Here is a 19,772-nt window from a genome sequence, read left to right as displayed (position 1 = left end):
TTGGGTATTAATATTCAAAACTGGTTGTAAAATATCCATCCATTATTATAATTCCAAAACAGCTAATAACTAAACTAAATATTTCAATAATTTTAACTAAATATTTACAATAATTATTTTTTGCCTCTTCTGGGGATCTTTTTGTTGAATTATGAAATAACGAACATTATATCTTATTTCTTTCAAGCATTTTTTTATGTTTAATTTTCAACATTACGAGCACAAATTACTTAATTCTTCATATGAATGAATGCTATGGACGTCATGAAATGAACGTTAATGCTAACATTTTCTTTCAACATTTTTTTTTTTTTTTTAAATTTGTGTTAGTTTAAAATTCCTCATACATTCAACAAAATGTTTTATAATTTTAAAATAATATTAAACACGAGAAATTAATTTCTTTGATAGATTATAGGTACACATGCCTCTTGTAATTGTTTCAAAACATTTTTTAAAAAGGGAAGGGCAGTATTTTTTTTATATGGTTTGATGTATATGGAACTGTTTGCCTCAAAAATTTACATAATTCATTCATACAATCTTTTTTCAATTTTATACCTTTAAAACATTTTTCTTTTTATGTAATAAAGAAAAAAATGATAAGGACGAGTTTTCCATTATTTTTTTAAATCTATTTTACGGGTTAAGCACTGAGCTAGCATGCAAGCGATTTATTATTATTATTATTACTGTTGGTGAACTAAAAGTCAATGCAATTTTAACTTCATTGAAGAATTTTTCTTATTCCAATTCTTATTCTTTCAGTGTATATATGTTTTTTTTTGCTGCATTTTTTGTGAGTAAATTTGACAAACACTTCTAAGATGTTACTGGTTGGCTAAAAGACGTTCTAGATGGGCATGTATCTTCTAATATTGGTTAATATATTTGCAAAAAAAAAAAAAAAGTTTTTTACATATTTTAAGCTTATATGAAATTGAATGAGTGAAAATGGTTCCCCCCCTCCTCCTGACGATTAAATTTTATTATTTTACATTGATTTTAGTTAAAAGAGTAGAACAATTTTTCAAATAAAATTAAGAACATCTTGTGCAATAAATATTTAAAGAGAATAAAATAAAGCGACATTGTTCTGTAGATATTGGAAACTTCTGAAGAAGGTCAGGGAATTTTCTTTAAAAAGCTGGAAATGTCAGGGAAATCCAAACTGCTGAGATATTGGTTACCTGATTTTGAATAATTTCTCTTTAAAATAATATTTCATAGTAATTATTTTCGTTTTAACATGTTTTACCATGTTTTCTTAAAGTTTCATATTTTAATTGGCAAGCAACATTTTACTTCGAATAAAAGTGTAATAGTAAATATTTTTAATCCAGTGTTAAGCAAGTCTTGTAATTAAAAAAATTCCTGTTTTCTTTCAGATGAGATTTGTTGATGCCATCTTGAGTAATAATTCTACTGATGACCATTGTCGTGAATTTGTTAGGCAAAAAGGCTTAGTCCCTTTGATGGCTATTTTGGGCTTGCCAAATTTACCTATAGATTTTCCTGTTACTCCGACTTGCCAAGCTGTTTCTAGTGTCTGTAAGTCAATATTGGTAAGGATTTGTCTCTCTTCCCCTTTTTCTTTATTTTCCTTTGTCAATTCTTTTAAACAGAAAAAGGCGTTGTTTGAACAGAAACAATGCATATCATTTTAAAAGCTGTTGACTTTCAATATCATCGTTAATATATATATATATATTTCAGAATCTTGCTCATGAACCGCAAGTTCTAAAACAAGGATTGTTGCATTTGAATGAGGTCTTGCAATGTTTAGAGCAATTGCACCGACCTGTAGATCCTCCTGGTGGCAGCGTATTGTTAGAAGAATTAATCAGTGCACCTAATATGAATGATGCTACTTTAAGTGCCCAAACAACTCCTTTACTTCATTATATGTCTGCAGCACATGCATACATAATAATGTTCGTTCATGTATGCCGTACTGGCCAGGTAAATAAATATATAATGCAAATTCTATTTAATTTTGTGTAATTTATTGTTATACAAAAAATAACCATAATGACAGTAAAATCTGTTCATTTCTTCAATTTTTATTTACTAATTCATTCTTTGTATATGTATGAGGCTCATTATTATAATCAGGCACATATGTATATGATCCATTGGGAACTTTTTTAGTTGGATTTTATAAATGTACGTTAGGTCTTAACAGTATTTTCCCTGATTGCCATAGGCTCATTTATTCTCTGAATTCGTTAATCTTATTAATTGTCTAGTGGCTTTACAGGGTTGCCACTCCACCGGAAAAACAGGGAGAATACTATGAATTTAAAAATCGTCTTAAAAAACGCTGGAAAATGCAGGGGATTTAAAAATTTTCATAGAAATAGGAAAAATACAGAAATTTTGAAACTATTTAATTATTTTTCCCACCTAAAAATGCCGATTTCTAAAGATTACAAGAATAAGAGATCTCAGTCATAATTTCTAAAAATGAAACAGAGCATTCGCGATTGTGTAATGCGGCAACACACCTCTTTTATATCATTCATTCCAATTTCAATTTACGAGACAGTTCATTTTCCATAAGATCAGGAATTGCAGCTATGTGAAGGTATACATTTCTCTTGCGGTTTTAGCAACGTTCAATCTCCGGAAGCAGCGCGGTGGTGTTTAGTCAACCATACATAATTGAATGGGATGTTTATTATTTGAGAAACTGTGAGCTTATTCTAAATAGCTTAGAGAATGTTTTTTAAAACAATGAATTGCTCAGAATCCGTATTTAGTACGATTTTTACGGACACGAAAATCCGTTCTGATTTTGCTGAGTAGGTTCTGTAGAAGTTCCTAAAATTTGTTACGTATTTGTCAATTTGTTGCGTACTGCTCTTTTTGTAAGAAGATAATAAGGCTAAGTAATATGGGAAAACACAAGTCATACCAAAAGAGGAAAACTCATGAAACTATGTGCCAGTTCGAACGAGTCATCGTTGATGTTGAACTTAGTATCTAAAAGGAATGCAGAAAAAAAATGACGCGTCAAATTTAATGCTCGAAAGAAACCGATTTCGAACTTTTTAGTTCAAGAACAATAATTTAAATCTGAATTTTTAAAAAGGGCATTAAAAATTGTTGCGTCACATTCGTCCTTTAATGCCTTCAATGATATATTGGAAATATTTTCACAAATAGATAGTACAAAAATGTCTTACCTTATTAATTACGGATTAGTTCCGTTAGATCCATGAAACCGATGGCTGAAAAATAAGCAGAAGTTTCAGAAATTGGTTCCCAAATACATGAATTGTGAAAAATGAATAAATTAAAAAAGTAATCTTGCTTTGTAACGATTTTTGTTTAGTAATCATTAAATTATTTGTATTGTGATGACAAAAATATTTTGCGTTTTATGTCATCCGAGTCCTTAATTTTGTGCGACTTATAGTGAAAGAGCATGGGAGGTAATATATCCTTTGCCCTTAATATATAAATTTTCTCTTGCTAAGTTCTAGATAACAAATAAAGATGAAATTGCTTCCCCCCCCTTTCTGTATGTAAATATAAACGTTCTTTTAATATGCTGTTTTGAATAATGTACAATAGTTGCTTCTTTTGCTTGCTTTTTCCTTTCCTTAAAACTATATTCCATTATAATTTGTGCATAAGTGATATTCGCGCATTTTCTCTGAACATCTTGATTTAATAATTTCATTTGCAATTGAATTTAGCTCTTGAACTAATTTTAATTGTTATTCATCTACATTAAAGACTTAATTTAAGTGCTGAAAGTCCTGCTAATCATATATGAATATAAATGAAAACATTAACACGAATTTAATTGCAAGGTTTTTTTAGCAGCTTAACAAATGATAAATTTAAATGCTAGCAAATTTCAAATTGAGTATTATATAATTGCTGTTCAGTAGCTTTTCATTTCAGATTTTTTTTTTATTCTGTGTTATCATTTCGATTATGCCAATGAAATCTTTGCATTGCATATAGTTTGTTTTTAAATGATTTTTCATGAAATCGTTATCTTAATGTAAATAAAATAATTAACTTTTAATGAGAATTTAGCAATGGCTTGTTCAGTTTGTGGTAACATTCATATATTTATTTTTTGAAGAGTGACATCAGAACAATATCTATCAGTCATTGGGGCTCTGAACTTGGATTGAGTGTTCTGAAAGGACTCAGTTCTTTATACACATCTTTGGTATGGGAAAGTACAGTTTTGCTTGCACTGTGTAGTAATGACAGTACACTTGCTGAAGACGTTCAGTTTGGTAGGCAGCAACTCGAAAAATTGCTACCAAAGGAATCTAAGGTATGTATATATAGTTTTTTTCTAAATACATTTTGAACATTAATACATTTGAACATCTAAATACATTAACAAATTTGAAACACTCTTTATTCTTTAGATTAAACGACAATAAAACATGGAAATATTTTCATTTACAATTTTCTATTTTATGTTCTATTGTCTTTCTTTATATGTGCTATAAAAATTCATACAGTGCTAAATAAAGCCCTTAATGTTTAATTTTTTTACTAGAACTAATTTTAAGCTAAATTTATATGTAAATAATGATTGTAAATGTTGAATTCCTAACCAAATTTTTATTCCGCCCTTCGAACTTTTGTTATTTTAATATGAAAGGTATTTTGTTATCTTATAGGTTGAAAAAGATGATATGCCAGGTTGCAGTGCTACAGAATTTGGTTCAAACAGTGTTACCTCTGCTATGGAAGCGCTAAGTACAAATAGTTGCTCATCTGCAATGGATATTGATGATAGTTGTCACTGTACATCAATGGAAGACACTACAAACGGGAGTTTAGCAAGTGCTGAAAAAATAAAACCTAAAGGTTACACCCAGTTAAAGCAGATAAAGCCTCTTTTGTCTGGTGCATCAAGATTAGGGAGGGCTTTAGCAGAATTGTTTGGCCTGTTGGTAAAGGTTTGTAATTAAAAAAAATTATTTAAAAAATTCTCATTTAAAAATATATTTAAAAACTTTCTTGTTGGAAGTTTTCTTACTGATGGTAAAGTGACTGGTGTTTACATTTTCTTCAGTTTTGAACTTTTGGAAACAATTGTAAATTTTCATATGTAGATGCTTATAATGAAGTATTTTTCTTTGTATACGGATTTTTTGAAAGAGTATGAAGAGATGGGTCATTTGGAGAAGGTCCTTGAATCAAACAAAACGTACACATACTACTACATACCTCGTCATGGTATTCTACGCCCTGATAAATTGACAACTATGCTTAGAGTTGTTTTTAATGCCTCATCCCCTACCATAACAGGCATAAGCCTGAATGATATATTAATGAGAGGAGACGTCACAGAGGACATTTTTGGGACAGTTTCCCGCTTTAGGAATTTGCCTTTATTACTGACACACAAAAGATGTATAGGCAGATCCTCATTGATCCAAATCAACAAGACCTAAGAATCGTGTTAAAGTTTCGACCCAACAGAGATTTCTGCTTACCGATTAAAATCTGTAATGTATGGAATTTTCAGCACCTCATTTCTAAGGATCCTGTCGCATCTGGTTGAAGATGAGATATCGCGATTTCCTCTGGTTTCGGAAGTACTGATGTACGACATTTGTATGGATGACATCGTGAGTGGAGTATCTAAAATAGCGACTACTCATCATCCATAATCACAACTGAGAGATACCCTGAAATTGCGTAGAATGATTCTTCGCACTGGCCTAATTCTCCTGAATTGCTGAATAATTCATTGTCATCAGGCGTCGGACATTCGTTCTCTGTTGACTTTGACTTGTCGGTGAAGACGGTAGGTATCAGTTGTAAGCCATTCCAATATCATTTTGTGTTTTATGTATCACCGTCATAACCAGACGTGCGATGCCAAGCGTGACTGCCAGATTGTATAAACGCTTGTGTTATACACAGGGTTAACAAGGGCAAAAATTCTGCAGCAATTGTGGCAGCAGAAGCTGAATTGGGCTGATAGTGCTGCCTGTGAATGAATGTCAATGAGTGGAAGGACTTCGTTACAACTTTAAAGTGAGTTGAGGAGGTAGAAATATGTTTATTTTAGCTGACGTATGGCTAAGGATCATTCTTCAGGGCTTTGCAGATGCATCTGAGGCAGCATATGGAGTTGGCGTTTATCTGTAATATGTAACCTTATAATGCGAAAGTGACCATGTTGGCAACCAAATCCCATTGTAGTACCCATTGTTTCGTCATCTTGTCTGGAGCTCTGCGCCTGTGTTCTTTTGGCCTAACTTATCGAGAAAATACGTTCCCCTCTGAAATTGGAGATCTATGACATACTGCTCCATGCCGATTCTCCAGTCGCCCTGGCGTAGTTGCACACGACTGCGAATTATCTCAAGACCTTCATCGCTAACCGCGTTTCTAAGGTCATAAGATTGACAGAAAATTGTCGGTGGAACCATGTGCCTTCAACCCTTAATCTTGCGAAGTTCATTTCGCGTGAATGAGGCCCTCGTGACCTCCATGTTCAAAAACTGTGGTGGAATAGTAGATAGCTTCGTGAGGTGAGTCATATAGTGGGCAATCAAGTTCGCCCCTGATGAATGAGCATAAGTTCTCGTGTGAATTCAAAACCAGTGTCTATTCTGAAATGCCTATGCCCATTGTTTCTATTTCAACAATGTTTGTATTGCATAAATCGTAAGTTAACTTTGTTATCTGATTTATTGTATGCGAGTAATATTTATGTAACTGTTCTCCATGTATTTAGTTTTTCATTAAGATTTGTAAATAATATGAAACAATTTAAAATGATAGTGCCTAGCCCTCTTAGCGCTTCAGAGTTGATACCTCTTAGTACCACGGAGTTGGACCAAGTTGAAACAAGGTAGATCAAGATGGTCCAGAGACCTTTTCCGCTGAGATTCAGAACTTCCAACATCAAGGAATGTTTTAATTAATAGTAAACTGAAGAATTTAAATAATTTAATTTCCTTTTTATTGATAATGATAGCTTATTGAAAGTCGGTGGACGCCTGGGTAATTTAATTTACCTTATGTTACTAAATGCCAGGCGATCATACCAAATAAACATAAATTGAAATTATTGTAATAATTGTTTATTTGATGTAACCTCCCTTCTGCACTGTATAAGAGAAAGGTTTTGGCCACTGAATGGTATTTTTTTGTGCAGAAAAATAGTTCATGGGTGCGTTGCCTGTTTTAAAGCCAAAGCAATTGTGAAATCTCAGTTAATGGGCAGTCTACCCTAGGACATAGGAGTTCCCAATTATCAATTTAATTGTTCAGATATAGATTTCTGTGGCCCATTTATGATCAGATATTGTAATCAAAGAAAGGGTGTCCTACTTAAAATGTATGTACGTATATTTGTATGTTTTGAAGCTTAAAGCTTCTCATGTAGAAATTGTGTCTGACCTCACATCTGAGGGCTTTATTACTACTCTAGAGATTTTATGGTCGTAGAGGTAAGTGTGCAATGCTGTATTCTGACAATGACAAACATTTTCAAATCAAGAAATTAAGATGCTCTTGAAACTCGTTGAGGAACCAATTGAAAGACTTCTACCGAGGGTGTTGAATGGAAGTTCATTTCACCGAGAGCGCCTTACTTGTGAGCTGCTGTAAAATCTGACAAATGCAATCTAAAAAAAGGCCTTGAGCAAATCAAATCGTAATCTAGGCGTCTGTCCATTATCGAGGAATTCTGATGGTTTAACCGCCTTAACGACAGCTCATTTTTTAATAGGCAGATCAATGAAATTTATTATTGAACTTGGCATAACTGATTTAAAAGAGAATGCCCTTAAGATAGGGTAGCTAGGTTGGTGCAGCTCATTTGGAATAAATGGCATCGATGATACTTAAATGAGTTCTAACATCGGTATAAGTGATAATTCCAAAACATTAATCTGAAGGTCGTTGATCTAGTTGTTGGCATCAATTTTACTCCTTTCAGCAACAGATGGCGCTTCATATGTAAATTCTCTTCATTGAAGCCATTAATAAATTACAGCTCAAGGTGTTGTCGTATTTGTAAGTGATTGTGTGGTGTGTTCCTTTTTTGAGTATGTGTGAAATTATTGATATAGTGTCACTGGTGTTAGTGAAAACCATTATGTTTTGGAATCTTTTATAAAGTTTAAATACGGTTGCAAGTTTTAATTTCTAGAATTTGGTTATACTGCCTGGCAGTGAAGTTTTTTAAAGTATCAATGTCTTTTTTATTTTCATGCCTGACTTCATTTGATATTTCTTGTGCTTCTTGTATGTATGACTTTTATTTATTAACTAACATAAATCAAATGCTGTATTGTTTTTTCCTGTACATTACTGTATAATTTTAATTTTTTGTGTACTAATATTTTTCATTGCTTTGTATACTTCTGTTATCTATGTTTTTCTTTTTTTAATTTTTTTTTTCTTGAAGCATTTTTCTCTTTTAAACTTGGTTTCTGGGTTCAAACTCTCATTTGTAGAAAGGTTTGCTATTTCTGCACAGAAATTTATTGATTTATTCCCTTTTAGCTTTGTGTTGGCTCTCCTATGCGCCAAAGGCGTGGGCAACAAATTCCTCCATCACCGAGCATGCCTTCGCCAGCAGCCCGTGCTGTTGCAACAGCTTTAACTCGACTCCTAGCTATGGGCTTGTCTTGGGAACCACCTCCATCATCTCCAGTGCCCAAATTTCGGTATTATCCTCTTAAATTTAAACCGATTATTCCACAGTGCTTCATCGATCAGAATTAACTCATCTGCTATAGTGGTCATATTGTGTTATAATTTGTAAAAGTTCAATTATTAAAGCGATTTGTCAAATAATATACTGAAAAGGGAATATGTATATCCCTGGCCTTATTAGTATAATTATTGGGTATCGGGTTTCTTTTTCTTATGATTTATTCTTTTATTTGAATATTTACTTTTAAATATATATTTGAATTATACACATATTTATCGATTTTTTTTGTAAAGACGCGTTACTTACTCGTTAGTGTCAGAAGTTTCTAGCTTGTCCATTGTTGCGAACTAAAATAAACTTGCCGTTATTTCGACTTCATCTAAAGCAAAATGACAAGCAGTGAAACGTGCGGAATTAATTTAACATTTAAAAACTCAAAACACAGCTTATAGTACATGCTTGTTTCCGACATTATAACTAATTGAAAACGTAATGCATAAATTGTGACGTGCATGGGATGAACAGAAGGAGAAACAATTATCATAAATGTACAACTTAATTTAAATGAAACGGCCCCCTCAAGCAAATTATTTTCTTGCAGAAATCAAAATTATAGCAGTTTACAACAGGGCAAATTTACAAGCTATTATTATATATAATCATTTACAACGTGCTGTAAACTTGGCTACAAAATTTTTCCTTGTGTCGCTAAAGGCTTATTAAATTTTTCTGCCAAAAAGGATGGATTAATCGCATTTTTTTGTTTCCTGAATTCAATTAAATTCATATCGTGTTCATTTTTTTTAACAATGAAAGCTTGAGAAACTTTGGTTTGAATAGAAATATGGCAGATATTAAATGTAGATAAAAATTGTGTGAAAAAAATTGTTTACACCAACCACTTTTTTCTTACCGTTTCCTAGAGAATGCATGTGTATTAAGAAATGTATATAAAAACATTAATTGAAAAATTTTAATTGAACGAACAACGGTAAAAATATTATAAAGCTGTGTAATTATGCATACAGCACACCCCTTCCTCTTCTGTTTACCAATTATAACTTTTAAGGATGCTTTGAATCAAATATATGTATATTATTACAATTTTCTTTCCGAGATCGTGATCTACCAGACCTTATTATAAAACTTTTGCAGTAATTAATCGCAAGCAAGAAGAAAAAAGTAGTGCAGAGGGCATAAAATTTTATTAAAACTCCATTTACAAAGGACCAGTTCGCTCCTTTATTTCAAAATAATCTTGCACTTAAAAGCAATTGAATTGTAAGAAAAGTAAAGAGCCATGTTTTGATATAGGTGAATTGACACAAATTTGGAGTTGGCTATTGAGTTGAGGTTCAGAAAAATTTGTTATAGCATAATGTAGCATTTCCAATTTCGTTTTCCCTAATTATTTTGCATGTTGTTTCATTCTTCTTTATTTTAACTTTATTCTAGGATATTTTAATTTGATTTCTTCCATAATCCAAATTTCATAGCACATTTTTATAGTTTTATTTTGCTATGTAGAGCTATATATATGTAAATGAAAACAATGGGGGAAACTCCAGAGAAAAAACGGATTAAAAAAAAAGAATTAATCAAAACTACACTTTCTAAATGAATTGCAATAATAATTAGTACTTGGTCAGATAAATCGCCAAATCTTGCTTTCTTACCTGACAAACAAATGCTTCTTTTCCAGAAACTTCCCAAGGGCAAATTTTGTTGTGCTGAATTTCAAGAGTGGTGGGAGGAGAAATTATATGAAATTACTGAACATTCGCATCTGCATTTGAAACGAAATTCTGTTTAAATATACCAGTTACATTCAGAATGCAGTTGAATCATTTCAAAACTGTATTACTGTGTAGAATGATTTGATGTTTTTACTTTCACAGTATTGCGAAGTGAATGTGTTTTAGAGTATAAAAGTGAAAATGTTAGGATATGTTTATATTATAAAATGGTATTTTTGCCTAATTTCAGAGTAAAGCATACTTAGCAACCGATTTGTATCGTGTTGCATTTAAAAAAAATTCTTTTCTTACTTTCCATTCAGGCCGTGTTCAATTAAAGAACTTGCTCACATAAGTTTTAGCTCATTTCGAATATTATGCTATTGTCTTGACATAATTTTATTATGTAGTTTAGTGTACTATAGTGAATATGGTGGTCGAAATCCAAAAATAAATAAGTAAACACTATCAGAATCGGATGGAAATCGAAATGAATTAAGTGAGCAGCAATTTTCTACATGGGAAACAAGTATTCACTATCCAAGGGTGAAAAAGTATGATGACAGGTATATGACTCCAAGCATAAAATATCCCCCATACCAGATGGCATGAGATGCAGTATCTGTATATGATATTGCAGATTGCTGCTCTGTATTTCCTGCCTTAAAATAAGACTTGTGGATAGTTAGGATTTTACTCTAATGCCGTTTTTAGTTTTTATGCATCTTATTTAATGCATTTTGCACTATGAATCAAAAATTGAACTTTCACTAAGACTTCTTATCAATGAATTTTCAGTTTGCAATCATAAGCTGTTGAGAATGTTATTCAAAATAGATTTTCAATTTATTGTATTATAATATGTAACTCTGAAATTATTGTTAATAAAAAATAAGGTCCTTAAAATGACCAATTCTATTGTTAGCAAGGGCAGGCCATCTATTTATCGTAATTATCTAAATAAATTAGTAAATTTTCATGCTTTGTGAGCTTTTTTATGCTTTGTAAGTGAAATTTAAAGTACTATTGCAGTAATTTTTATAAGTAATTTTCGTTATTTTCAGAAGGCAAATTTATTATGTTGACCTTGGATACTGACCCAAATTTATTATGTTCTGCTGAAAAGGAGATTTGTTTGTTGCACTTGGGAATTTTATTATGTAAAGGCATAACGAAGAAAGGCACAATTTTCTTTTGAAATATGAAAGAATGCTATTTAACTGCAGTTTTCTATTAATGCTTTGTAGTTGGGGAGGCCAATAAGGAAAACAGTTTTGAAATTCCTATGTCATATAAACAATTTGTGTTTATTATGTTATCTTATCAAAATTCGGAAATGCTACTTTTTGCTATAACTAACTACAGAACTATTGACTACTATACTATTTTGAATCTCTAATTGAGATAAGTTAAAGAAATTGATCTATAAATCTATAACATTAATTGATATGCCAGAAAAATTCAGTTTGATTCTGTCTCAATAATATGGAACTGTTTAAAAGCCTTGCTTTGTTTAAATATTATTCCATTCATTTTAGGTTGACCTTTTACATCTGCTCTGTTGGTTTTACTTCTCCAATGTTGTTTGATGAGCGAAAGTATCCTTATCATTTGATGCTACAGAAATTTCTGAGCTGTGGTGGTTTGGATGCATTTTTCAAGTAAGTCTGCTCATTAATAATTGAGTGCCTTAGTCTTCTGATATGATTATTTTGTTTCATCTATATAAATTTTGCTTTGCTCTTTTATGAAATTCCTTTTGATAAACGTCAAATACTGGTGTATTGATTTGACCTCAATTCCATATCTGATGTTCAGGGGTGTTTGTGCTCCGGGGAAACCCCGGAATTCCGGGGATTTTGAACTTCGATACCCGGAAATTCCGGGGATTTTGAACTTCGATACCCGGAAATTCCGGGGATTTTGAACTTCGATACCCGGAAATTCCGGGGATCGTCGTTCAAAAGTAAGTAGGAATAATAATGAATTATTTATTTTGATCTGGGTAATTTTGTTTGCTTTGAAAGCAGAAAACGCAAGGTCAGTGTGTGTAGTGAAAACTTTTCCTTTCTTTCTCCAAAGGCAGTGATAATGCGTGAAAAGGGGGGAAAAAACTTCTTTTTTGTTCTTTCCTTATTGCGAGTTATGACTCATTCCCCCGGTTCTCGGGCATTCTCTTCTGGATTCTTTTCGGCAAGTAGGCGTGGCAGAAAAAAAAAGGGAGAGACTTCGTTCGACCAGATGTGCGAACACGTGACTCTGAGTTCAAAGGACTTATCTCTCCTGGCGTGGCGCCAATAAGTAGATAAGGGGGAATTTTCGCCGTATTAGCTATTTGTCATTGATCGCTTCGCAACTTTTTTTTCTCCGCTGTGTAAAATTTTCGTTTCATTTATTGATGCACGTGTAAATTTTTCGTTTCGTTTATTGAAATATTTTTTTATTTATGTACGCAAGAGAATTTCACTATGAAATTTCTCGATATAAATAGTGATATTATACAATTAGGAGAAGGTGTCCGGAATGCATTTAGGTGGAATTGGATTGAACGGAGAGATGGTAATGGGGATACCATCGGCACATGGTGCAAGAAAATAAATGTTGCTGGACAAGCATATTGTGTTTTTTGTAACTCATTGTTGAAGTATGGTGGGGAAGGATTCAAGGCTTTCACAAATCATTCTAAAACTGTGACCACATAAAATATTCAAAGTGCATTATACATTCAATGACTTTAAGTAATTATGCTAATTCAAAAAATACGATGACTTACTGGAGACTGATGCTCGGCCATTGGATATAGTGACAAGAAAAACACGCCAAGAGGTATTAATAACTTCGTTTATCGCCGAGAATTCTCTTTCTTTCAATGTAGCTCCCAATTTGATTGAACTCTGCAAACAGTTGAGCTGCGATCAGACGGCACTAAACTCGTTGGAAATGTCCAGGACTACTGCATGTTATAAGATGAAATATGGGCTCGCAAAAACTATTAAGGAAAATATCATTAAAACTTTAAAGGAGACTCCATTTTCTCTAAATTTGGATGAAAGTACTAGCAATGCTCAAGAAAGTATACTGGCAATATTGGTGCAGTTTTATGACAACAATCAAAATGAAGTTGTAGTTCATCATTTTGCATCTCTAAAGATGGAATCTTGCAATTCAGAAGCTGTTTTTAAAGCAGTTGTTAATACTATTGAAGATAATAATATTCCATAGGCAAACTTAATTAGTGTATTAATGGACTCATGTAACACCATGCATGGAAAAAAAAGGGTGTTGAAACCAGACTACAATCAAACAAAGCACCCCACTTATTAGATATTGATGGTGACAAATGTCACACAGCTAATAACTGTACAAAAAAATTTGCTTCATGTTTTGATAGATAGATTTGTTTGATGACATCTATTTTGATATGAAAAGCTGCAGTAAAAGAGAAAAATTTTTCAAAATCTGTGAACCCCTTGCCATTAAAAAACTTAAGCCCTTGAAGAGACCAGACCATAGGTGGGTGTACATTTTATGTGTTTTAGAAAGAATCAAAGATCTGTGGGATGCTCTTATTGCATTTTATTTTCACTACTTGGATTATTTTTCCTATGTTGAAACTGTATACAATAAAAGAAATATTTCTGCAGCTCAGAAAAAAATTGTTGAAGGGGTGTATTCTTGCTTGCATTCCCAACAACTCACAAAGGATGCTTTAGCTCGGGAAAAAAAGAATACTTAATGGGTTATTTGTTATGCAAAACAAAACTTTATTGCATATGGCATTATATTCAGCAGTATTACCCGAGTTCAACACATATATTAAATTATTTGAAACAAAAAAACCAATGCTTCATTTAATACATTCCAGTATTTATAAATTGATGGCAAAATTTTTCTCTTTTTTTTTATGAAGCCAGAAAATATAGAGTGCACATCTTATAATTTATTAAAGGTTGATGTCACAAATCCAGAATTCCATCTACCTAGCAAAGTAATATTTACTGGTGCAGAAGCTTCCACTCTTCTGAAGAAATTATCAAAAAATCATCCAATAGCAAAAGAATTCCAAATTTCTCTGATGAAAGCTTATACTAATACAGCACAGCATATGAAACAGAAATTACCCCTTAAAAATTCATATATAATTAGTTTTACAGCATTAGATCCAGAGCTAAGAGGTAAAACCAGTACAATATTAGCTTTTGAAAAATTATCATCTTTTATGTCCCATATTTTTAGTGATAATGAAAAGTCAAAAGTAGAAGCTGAAATAAGGTTATACCAGAGTGATATTGATATCACCAAAGAAATGCTCTACACATCTGATGAAAGTGGAAATCAAGTCAAGTGTACAATTGATAAATATTGGTCTAAAGTTTTTAATTTAAAAGATGATTTCACAAATGATTATAAGTATCCTACATTGGCTAAATTGGTCAAAGCCTGCCTTAGCTGCTTCCATGGCCCATTAGTGGAAAGTGCATTCAACTTAATGGATACACTTGTCACTGACTATAGAACCTCTCTTAAGATTGATTCCCTAGATGCAGTGCAGACTATTAAATATGATTTAATGGCTTCTAAAGAAACCTCATGTGAAAAATATGGCTCAAAAAATCCAATGACTGATCCAATTCACAAAGATCTCTTACTGAATATGAACAGAAGTTGGAAAACATATCAAGAGGACTTAAAAACATGTATTTCAGATGAGTCACCTATAAATGTCTCTGAAAAACCTTCTACATTAGCAGAAAAGCAAACTGCTTCTACCTCTGCATGTGCAGTTCTCGAGGAAATTTCTTCAACTGTAAATGAGAAAAATAAAAGTCACCCTTCCTGCAATTATGAATTTCCCCACAAAAGAAAGACAAGCCCACAAACATCAGAAAATAAAAAAAAAGCAGCAGAAATTAGATAATTTTTTTAAAGAATTAATTTATGTAATTTAAAATATTTACATAAAATGTAGTAGTTTATATGTTTGAAAATTTATGGTTATGAATTTTGCAAAAAAAGTAATTCATTGAACTTTTATAATTAGGTCATTCAATACTTCATAATTGTAATTTTTCATTTCTCTCACCCCCCCCCCCCTTCTCGAAACTCCAAAATGTCGGTAGTAAGTCCGTAAAAGTTTCAGGGGATTTTTTGGGGTCCCACAAACACCCCTGGATGTTACCCATTGTATCTAAATATTATAAAAATAACCTTCTCTGTGTTTGAATTGCATTATTATTTAATTACCTAAGAGCAATTCATAATTAAAATTTAGTAAGTTTAAGGAAATTTCAAATAAAGAAACAGCTAAGAAAGGAATCACAAATTTTTGCTTTCATGTGTGACAACTGTTATATACACACACTCAAAATTTACTTTGTAGCCTGCCAGTAGAATTATATAAAAAAATTAATTTTCCAATTCTACTGAGAAAAGACGCCTGTATTCATTGAACTTTCTGTAAATTTTTATTCCTTTCTGCACAGGTATTGTGTATTTTATGACTAGTATATATTTGTTGTACTCTTTCTAACTTGTGCAGGCATTCCTTTTTAAGGTTTAAATGTAGAGTATAAGCTTTTCACCAGTCATGTTACATTAAATAAAAATTCGCTAAATGTGCTCTTAGTCTATTCGATTGTCCCACTTGGTATTTTATCAAAAGAAAATTCAATTTTGTGTCCATTTCATATAACAAGGTATACATATTTCATATTCATTCCAAGGTATCATTTATAGCCCATTCTGTTTAACTGCTGATGTTTCCCATTAACTTTGAAATAATTAGTTCAGTCTAGTTGTACATGTAAATGCAGGAAATGTTTTGTGGCACATTTCATATGCCAAATTATTCATGAAATCTCTTGACTATTTTCCCTCCAGAGCAACTTCTGGTTATTTTAGAAGAATTTAAACTGTGAAGGACTAGCTGGCGTTGAATGTGATGCAACAACAAAACAGGAGTAGCTGGATGCAAGGCATGATGAAACCGATTTTGAAATTAATGTGGAGAACAGGGCAATTCATCTAAAGTTAGTAGCTCATATTTGAAGACGAATATAGAGCCGCATTAGAAAGAATTTTTCTTTAAAAAAAATCTAAACAAAGGAACAAAAACGAGAAAAATCTATAAAAAAAAAATAATTAACAAATAAGGAATGAAGTGTCGTTGGAGGTTGGAAGCACCGTCTCATTCAAGGCTTGTGAAAACCCTTAAAAAAAGGCCTATTGAAAAAAAAAGAAATCCTTCTACTAAATGCTGTCCTATACAAAATGAAGTTTCTGAATTCAAAAGAATTGTGCTTATTAGAGAATTTGTAGTCTTTGCCAAGCCAGAAATCATTTCTCATCAGTTTTTTCAGTTTTTAAAGTCTTTAGTGCATACAGTGCAGTATAGAAACTTTTTCTACTTATGCAGACTGACTGAAGAATGTAATTTTAGCTCTACTTGTAAAGTGGTTATGTTAGCTGATCTTGATTGGTCTGGGATCTCCAGGTGAGTGGGAAAAGTCGGTGAAACTTATATTAAAATTAACTTGTTTTATTTTGTTAATTTTAATGGGATGCGACCAATCGCATATAGTATCACAGCTGATATTAAGAAATTTCGTTATTTCTTGTACAAGTTGAAATTTATTTTTATTAATAATCATCAGTTACTCCTGAAACATTTTAATAAAACGAAGCTTACTCTAAATGTTCTTTCATGCTTGTTGTGTTGGTTCAAATTTTTAAAACTTATTATTTCGCTGTCCAGGGAAAAATTGCAAAATGCTTAAGCTCCGAGTTGCCTTCCTGTGAGACTACTACAGTGGTAAATATTCATGTACTCCGGTAGTGTTGTTTCTGGAAGAATTGCATAATCAGGACAAATTTGCACAAACCGCTTTAAGAGATCCTGTAATATCCTGAGAATTGAATTGAAGATGATAGCCAAAAAGATATAAATTTAGAATTTTCTGTCAAAACACATATTTGTTGTGGAGAAACTGAGTAACGAAGTGTTATCTAGATGAATTTTAGATGAATGACAATTTTCTCTCTCAGGAATTGACAAAGCGAAATTGCGTTTTTATATTTACGTCTTGTTGCATAAGATTGAAGTTGACAAAAATTATGTGGTTGCCTGCAAACCGTATGAACAAACTAGATATACACCACCATTATGTGGTCCTCTCACTTTTGAGAGGTTGCTATAAAATGAAGATTAAAGTTACTACTTGGTTGGTCCCCTTCAAGGCCTACTTTTGAAGGAAATCATTGTGTACAAGATTTAGTAGTGTCACTAAAATATTGAAAATGCCCGATTTAAACTAAATTCAAGTTTGCGACCAACCCGTCCCCTAGATAAATGAGTACAAATACCTAGAGTTAGTTTTTGATGCAAAATTAATCTTTAATAGTCATAAAAGCGACCCTCACCGAAGTTAAGATAATGAGTGCTAAACTACAACTTAATTGTTCCATGAAGTAAGCTGTCGATTAGGCTCAAGCTTCTGCTCTACAAAGCAATTTTAAGACCAGCTTTAATGTATGGTTTTCAAATTTGAGGAGCCGTTTCCGCCCAAAACATTAAGAAGTTACAAGTTTTCCCAAAATAAACATCTGATAACGATTGTTAATGCACTCTTGTGCATAAGAAGGAAAATACTTCATAATGAGATTAAAATTGAACCTGTTTCGGGATTTACTTAAAAGAATATCAACTAAGTTCTACGAAAGATTTCCTCAGATTCGTAACTAATTATTTCATCTGCATCTTATGATCCTGCTGTGCTCAGGTCTAGGAAAAGACCTGGAGCAATTTACTATATTTATAATAATTTCTGTCTGTAAAAGGACAAAATTTCAAACTCCTTTGCCAATCTGTTGGATTAAAGTTTTCTCAAAATTATTTTTGTTTCGATCTTAGATAACTACAATGAGCTACACGCGTGAAATTTTTCTGGATTTTTCGATAATAACTAATCAAAATAGTTAAATTAGTCTCCAAGGTAAGGCACATGCAAGGTAAATGCTTTAAATGTCTCTGTTCCCCCATAAATAATCAAAATATTATTTCTTTATTAATAATTCCATCATAACAATTAAATAATTATATCAAATTTCATGACGTTAGAGTTTTATGCACTCGTCTAAACAAGCTTCAATTAAGTTTAATCTTTCCCTTAAACTTACAAATTATAAATGATATACTAAATTATGCTGATGTGAAGGTGCTCATGACGACGTAGTCACACCGCGGAACTTTGAAACATCACGCCGTTGTCGATTTAGTAGTGCCCGATGATGGTAGGCATATCACTTTGGAAGAATTCAGTAGTTTCCTGTCTAACAACGGAATTTACCATATTTTCTAGGCGCCATATCGTCTGTCAAGCAATGGACAGGCAGAAAGAGTTATTTAGACGCCTAACGACTTTTTAAAGAGGTCTTGTTGGAATCGGAGATTCACAAGTATTTTTCCTTACCGAACGTATCACTCTCTGATGAAACAGATTTTAGTCCAGCCGAATTGCTAATGAAGAGGAGGCACGAGAGCAGTTTAGACATCAATCTTGTAAATTTCAGGGGAGGGGAAAATGAAAAGTCTCTTGACAACCGTTTATCTAATGATCAGTTATGATCTTTTCAAAAGAATGGTGCAGTTTACTTCAAAAGTCATTCTTCAGATCATATTTAGATTCTGGAGATAGTAACTGAAGAAGCAGATCCTTTGACCAACAAAAACCTTTATTCAGATGATAAATCCATCTGATGTCACATTGATCAAGTGAGAAACTAGAGTACTAGTGTAAGTTTTCTCTGGGAAGTCGAGAGAGTCATTTTGGGAGTTATTTTCTCCTGCTGCTGTGTCAGCGATTCTGACCTATATGAGCATTTCAGTTAAGTTGAGAGATCCTCCCTCTTAAATTGAGCCCCCTAAGGAGGTTCTTGATTTTTCCTTTTAGAGGCGATCTCAATAAACACTTGTCCATTCAGCTTATTTCAAGGACTGCTTTATATTAGAAAGGCGAATATTATGATCTATTATATCATCTTAATGGTAAATAACTCCTTGATGTTTCGTCTGACTTGTGGTTTTATTGATATTGTGTTTTTCGATATTGTGTGTGCATAGTATAACCTAAAATATTTCACGTATTTCTGACGAATATATATGCAATGTACTACAGAGATTCAGCAAACTGAATCATATTCAGTTTCTAACACCACTGCTGACATTTTTGATGACCTGCTACACCTTTGAAAAATTCACAATAATTGGTGTAGATATCCATTAGTTGGAACTTTTGATGTTGGAGATGTGTAGTAAAAAAAAAAAAAATCTTGTTTGTGATTGGTTTCTCTGTTCGGGTATTAGTAAGATTTAA

At 32.3% G+C, this 19,772-nt stretch overlaps 1 protein-coding gene across 5 annotated transcripts in view; it reads left to right on the top strand.

Moving 5' to 3' along the window:
• The window catches only part of LOC129961102 (E3 ubiquitin-protein ligase HUWE1-like), a 254,804-nt gene that overhangs the window by 69,298 nt on the left and 165,734 nt on the right, over positions 1-19,772 (top strand). For all 5 annotated transcript variants that reach the window (XM_056074928.1, XM_056074930.1, XM_056074931.1 and 2 more), the window contains exons 25-30: positions 1,389-1,565; positions 1,717-1,962; positions 4,103-4,303; positions 4,659-4,940; positions 8,512-8,675; positions 11,940-12,062. In XM_056074928.1, coding sequence (XP_055930903.1) covers positions 1,389-1,565; positions 1,717-1,962; positions 4,103-4,303; positions 4,659-4,940; positions 8,512-8,675; positions 11,940-12,062 — 1,193 coding nt within the window. The remainder of the gene's footprint in view (positions 1-1,388; positions 1,566-1,716; positions 1,963-4,102; positions 4,304-4,658; positions 4,941-8,511; positions 8,676-11,939; positions 12,063-19,772) is intronic.

Source organism: Argiope bruennichi, chromosome X2, assembly GCF_947563725.1.
Source record: "Argiope bruennichi chromosome X2, qqArgBrue1.1, whole genome shotgun sequence".
In the NCBI taxonomy this organism is placed as follows: domain Eukaryota; kingdom Metazoa; phylum Arthropoda; class Arachnida; order Araneae; family Araneidae; genus Argiope; species Argiope bruennichi.
This window is presented reverse-complemented; position numbering and strand designations above follow the sequence as displayed.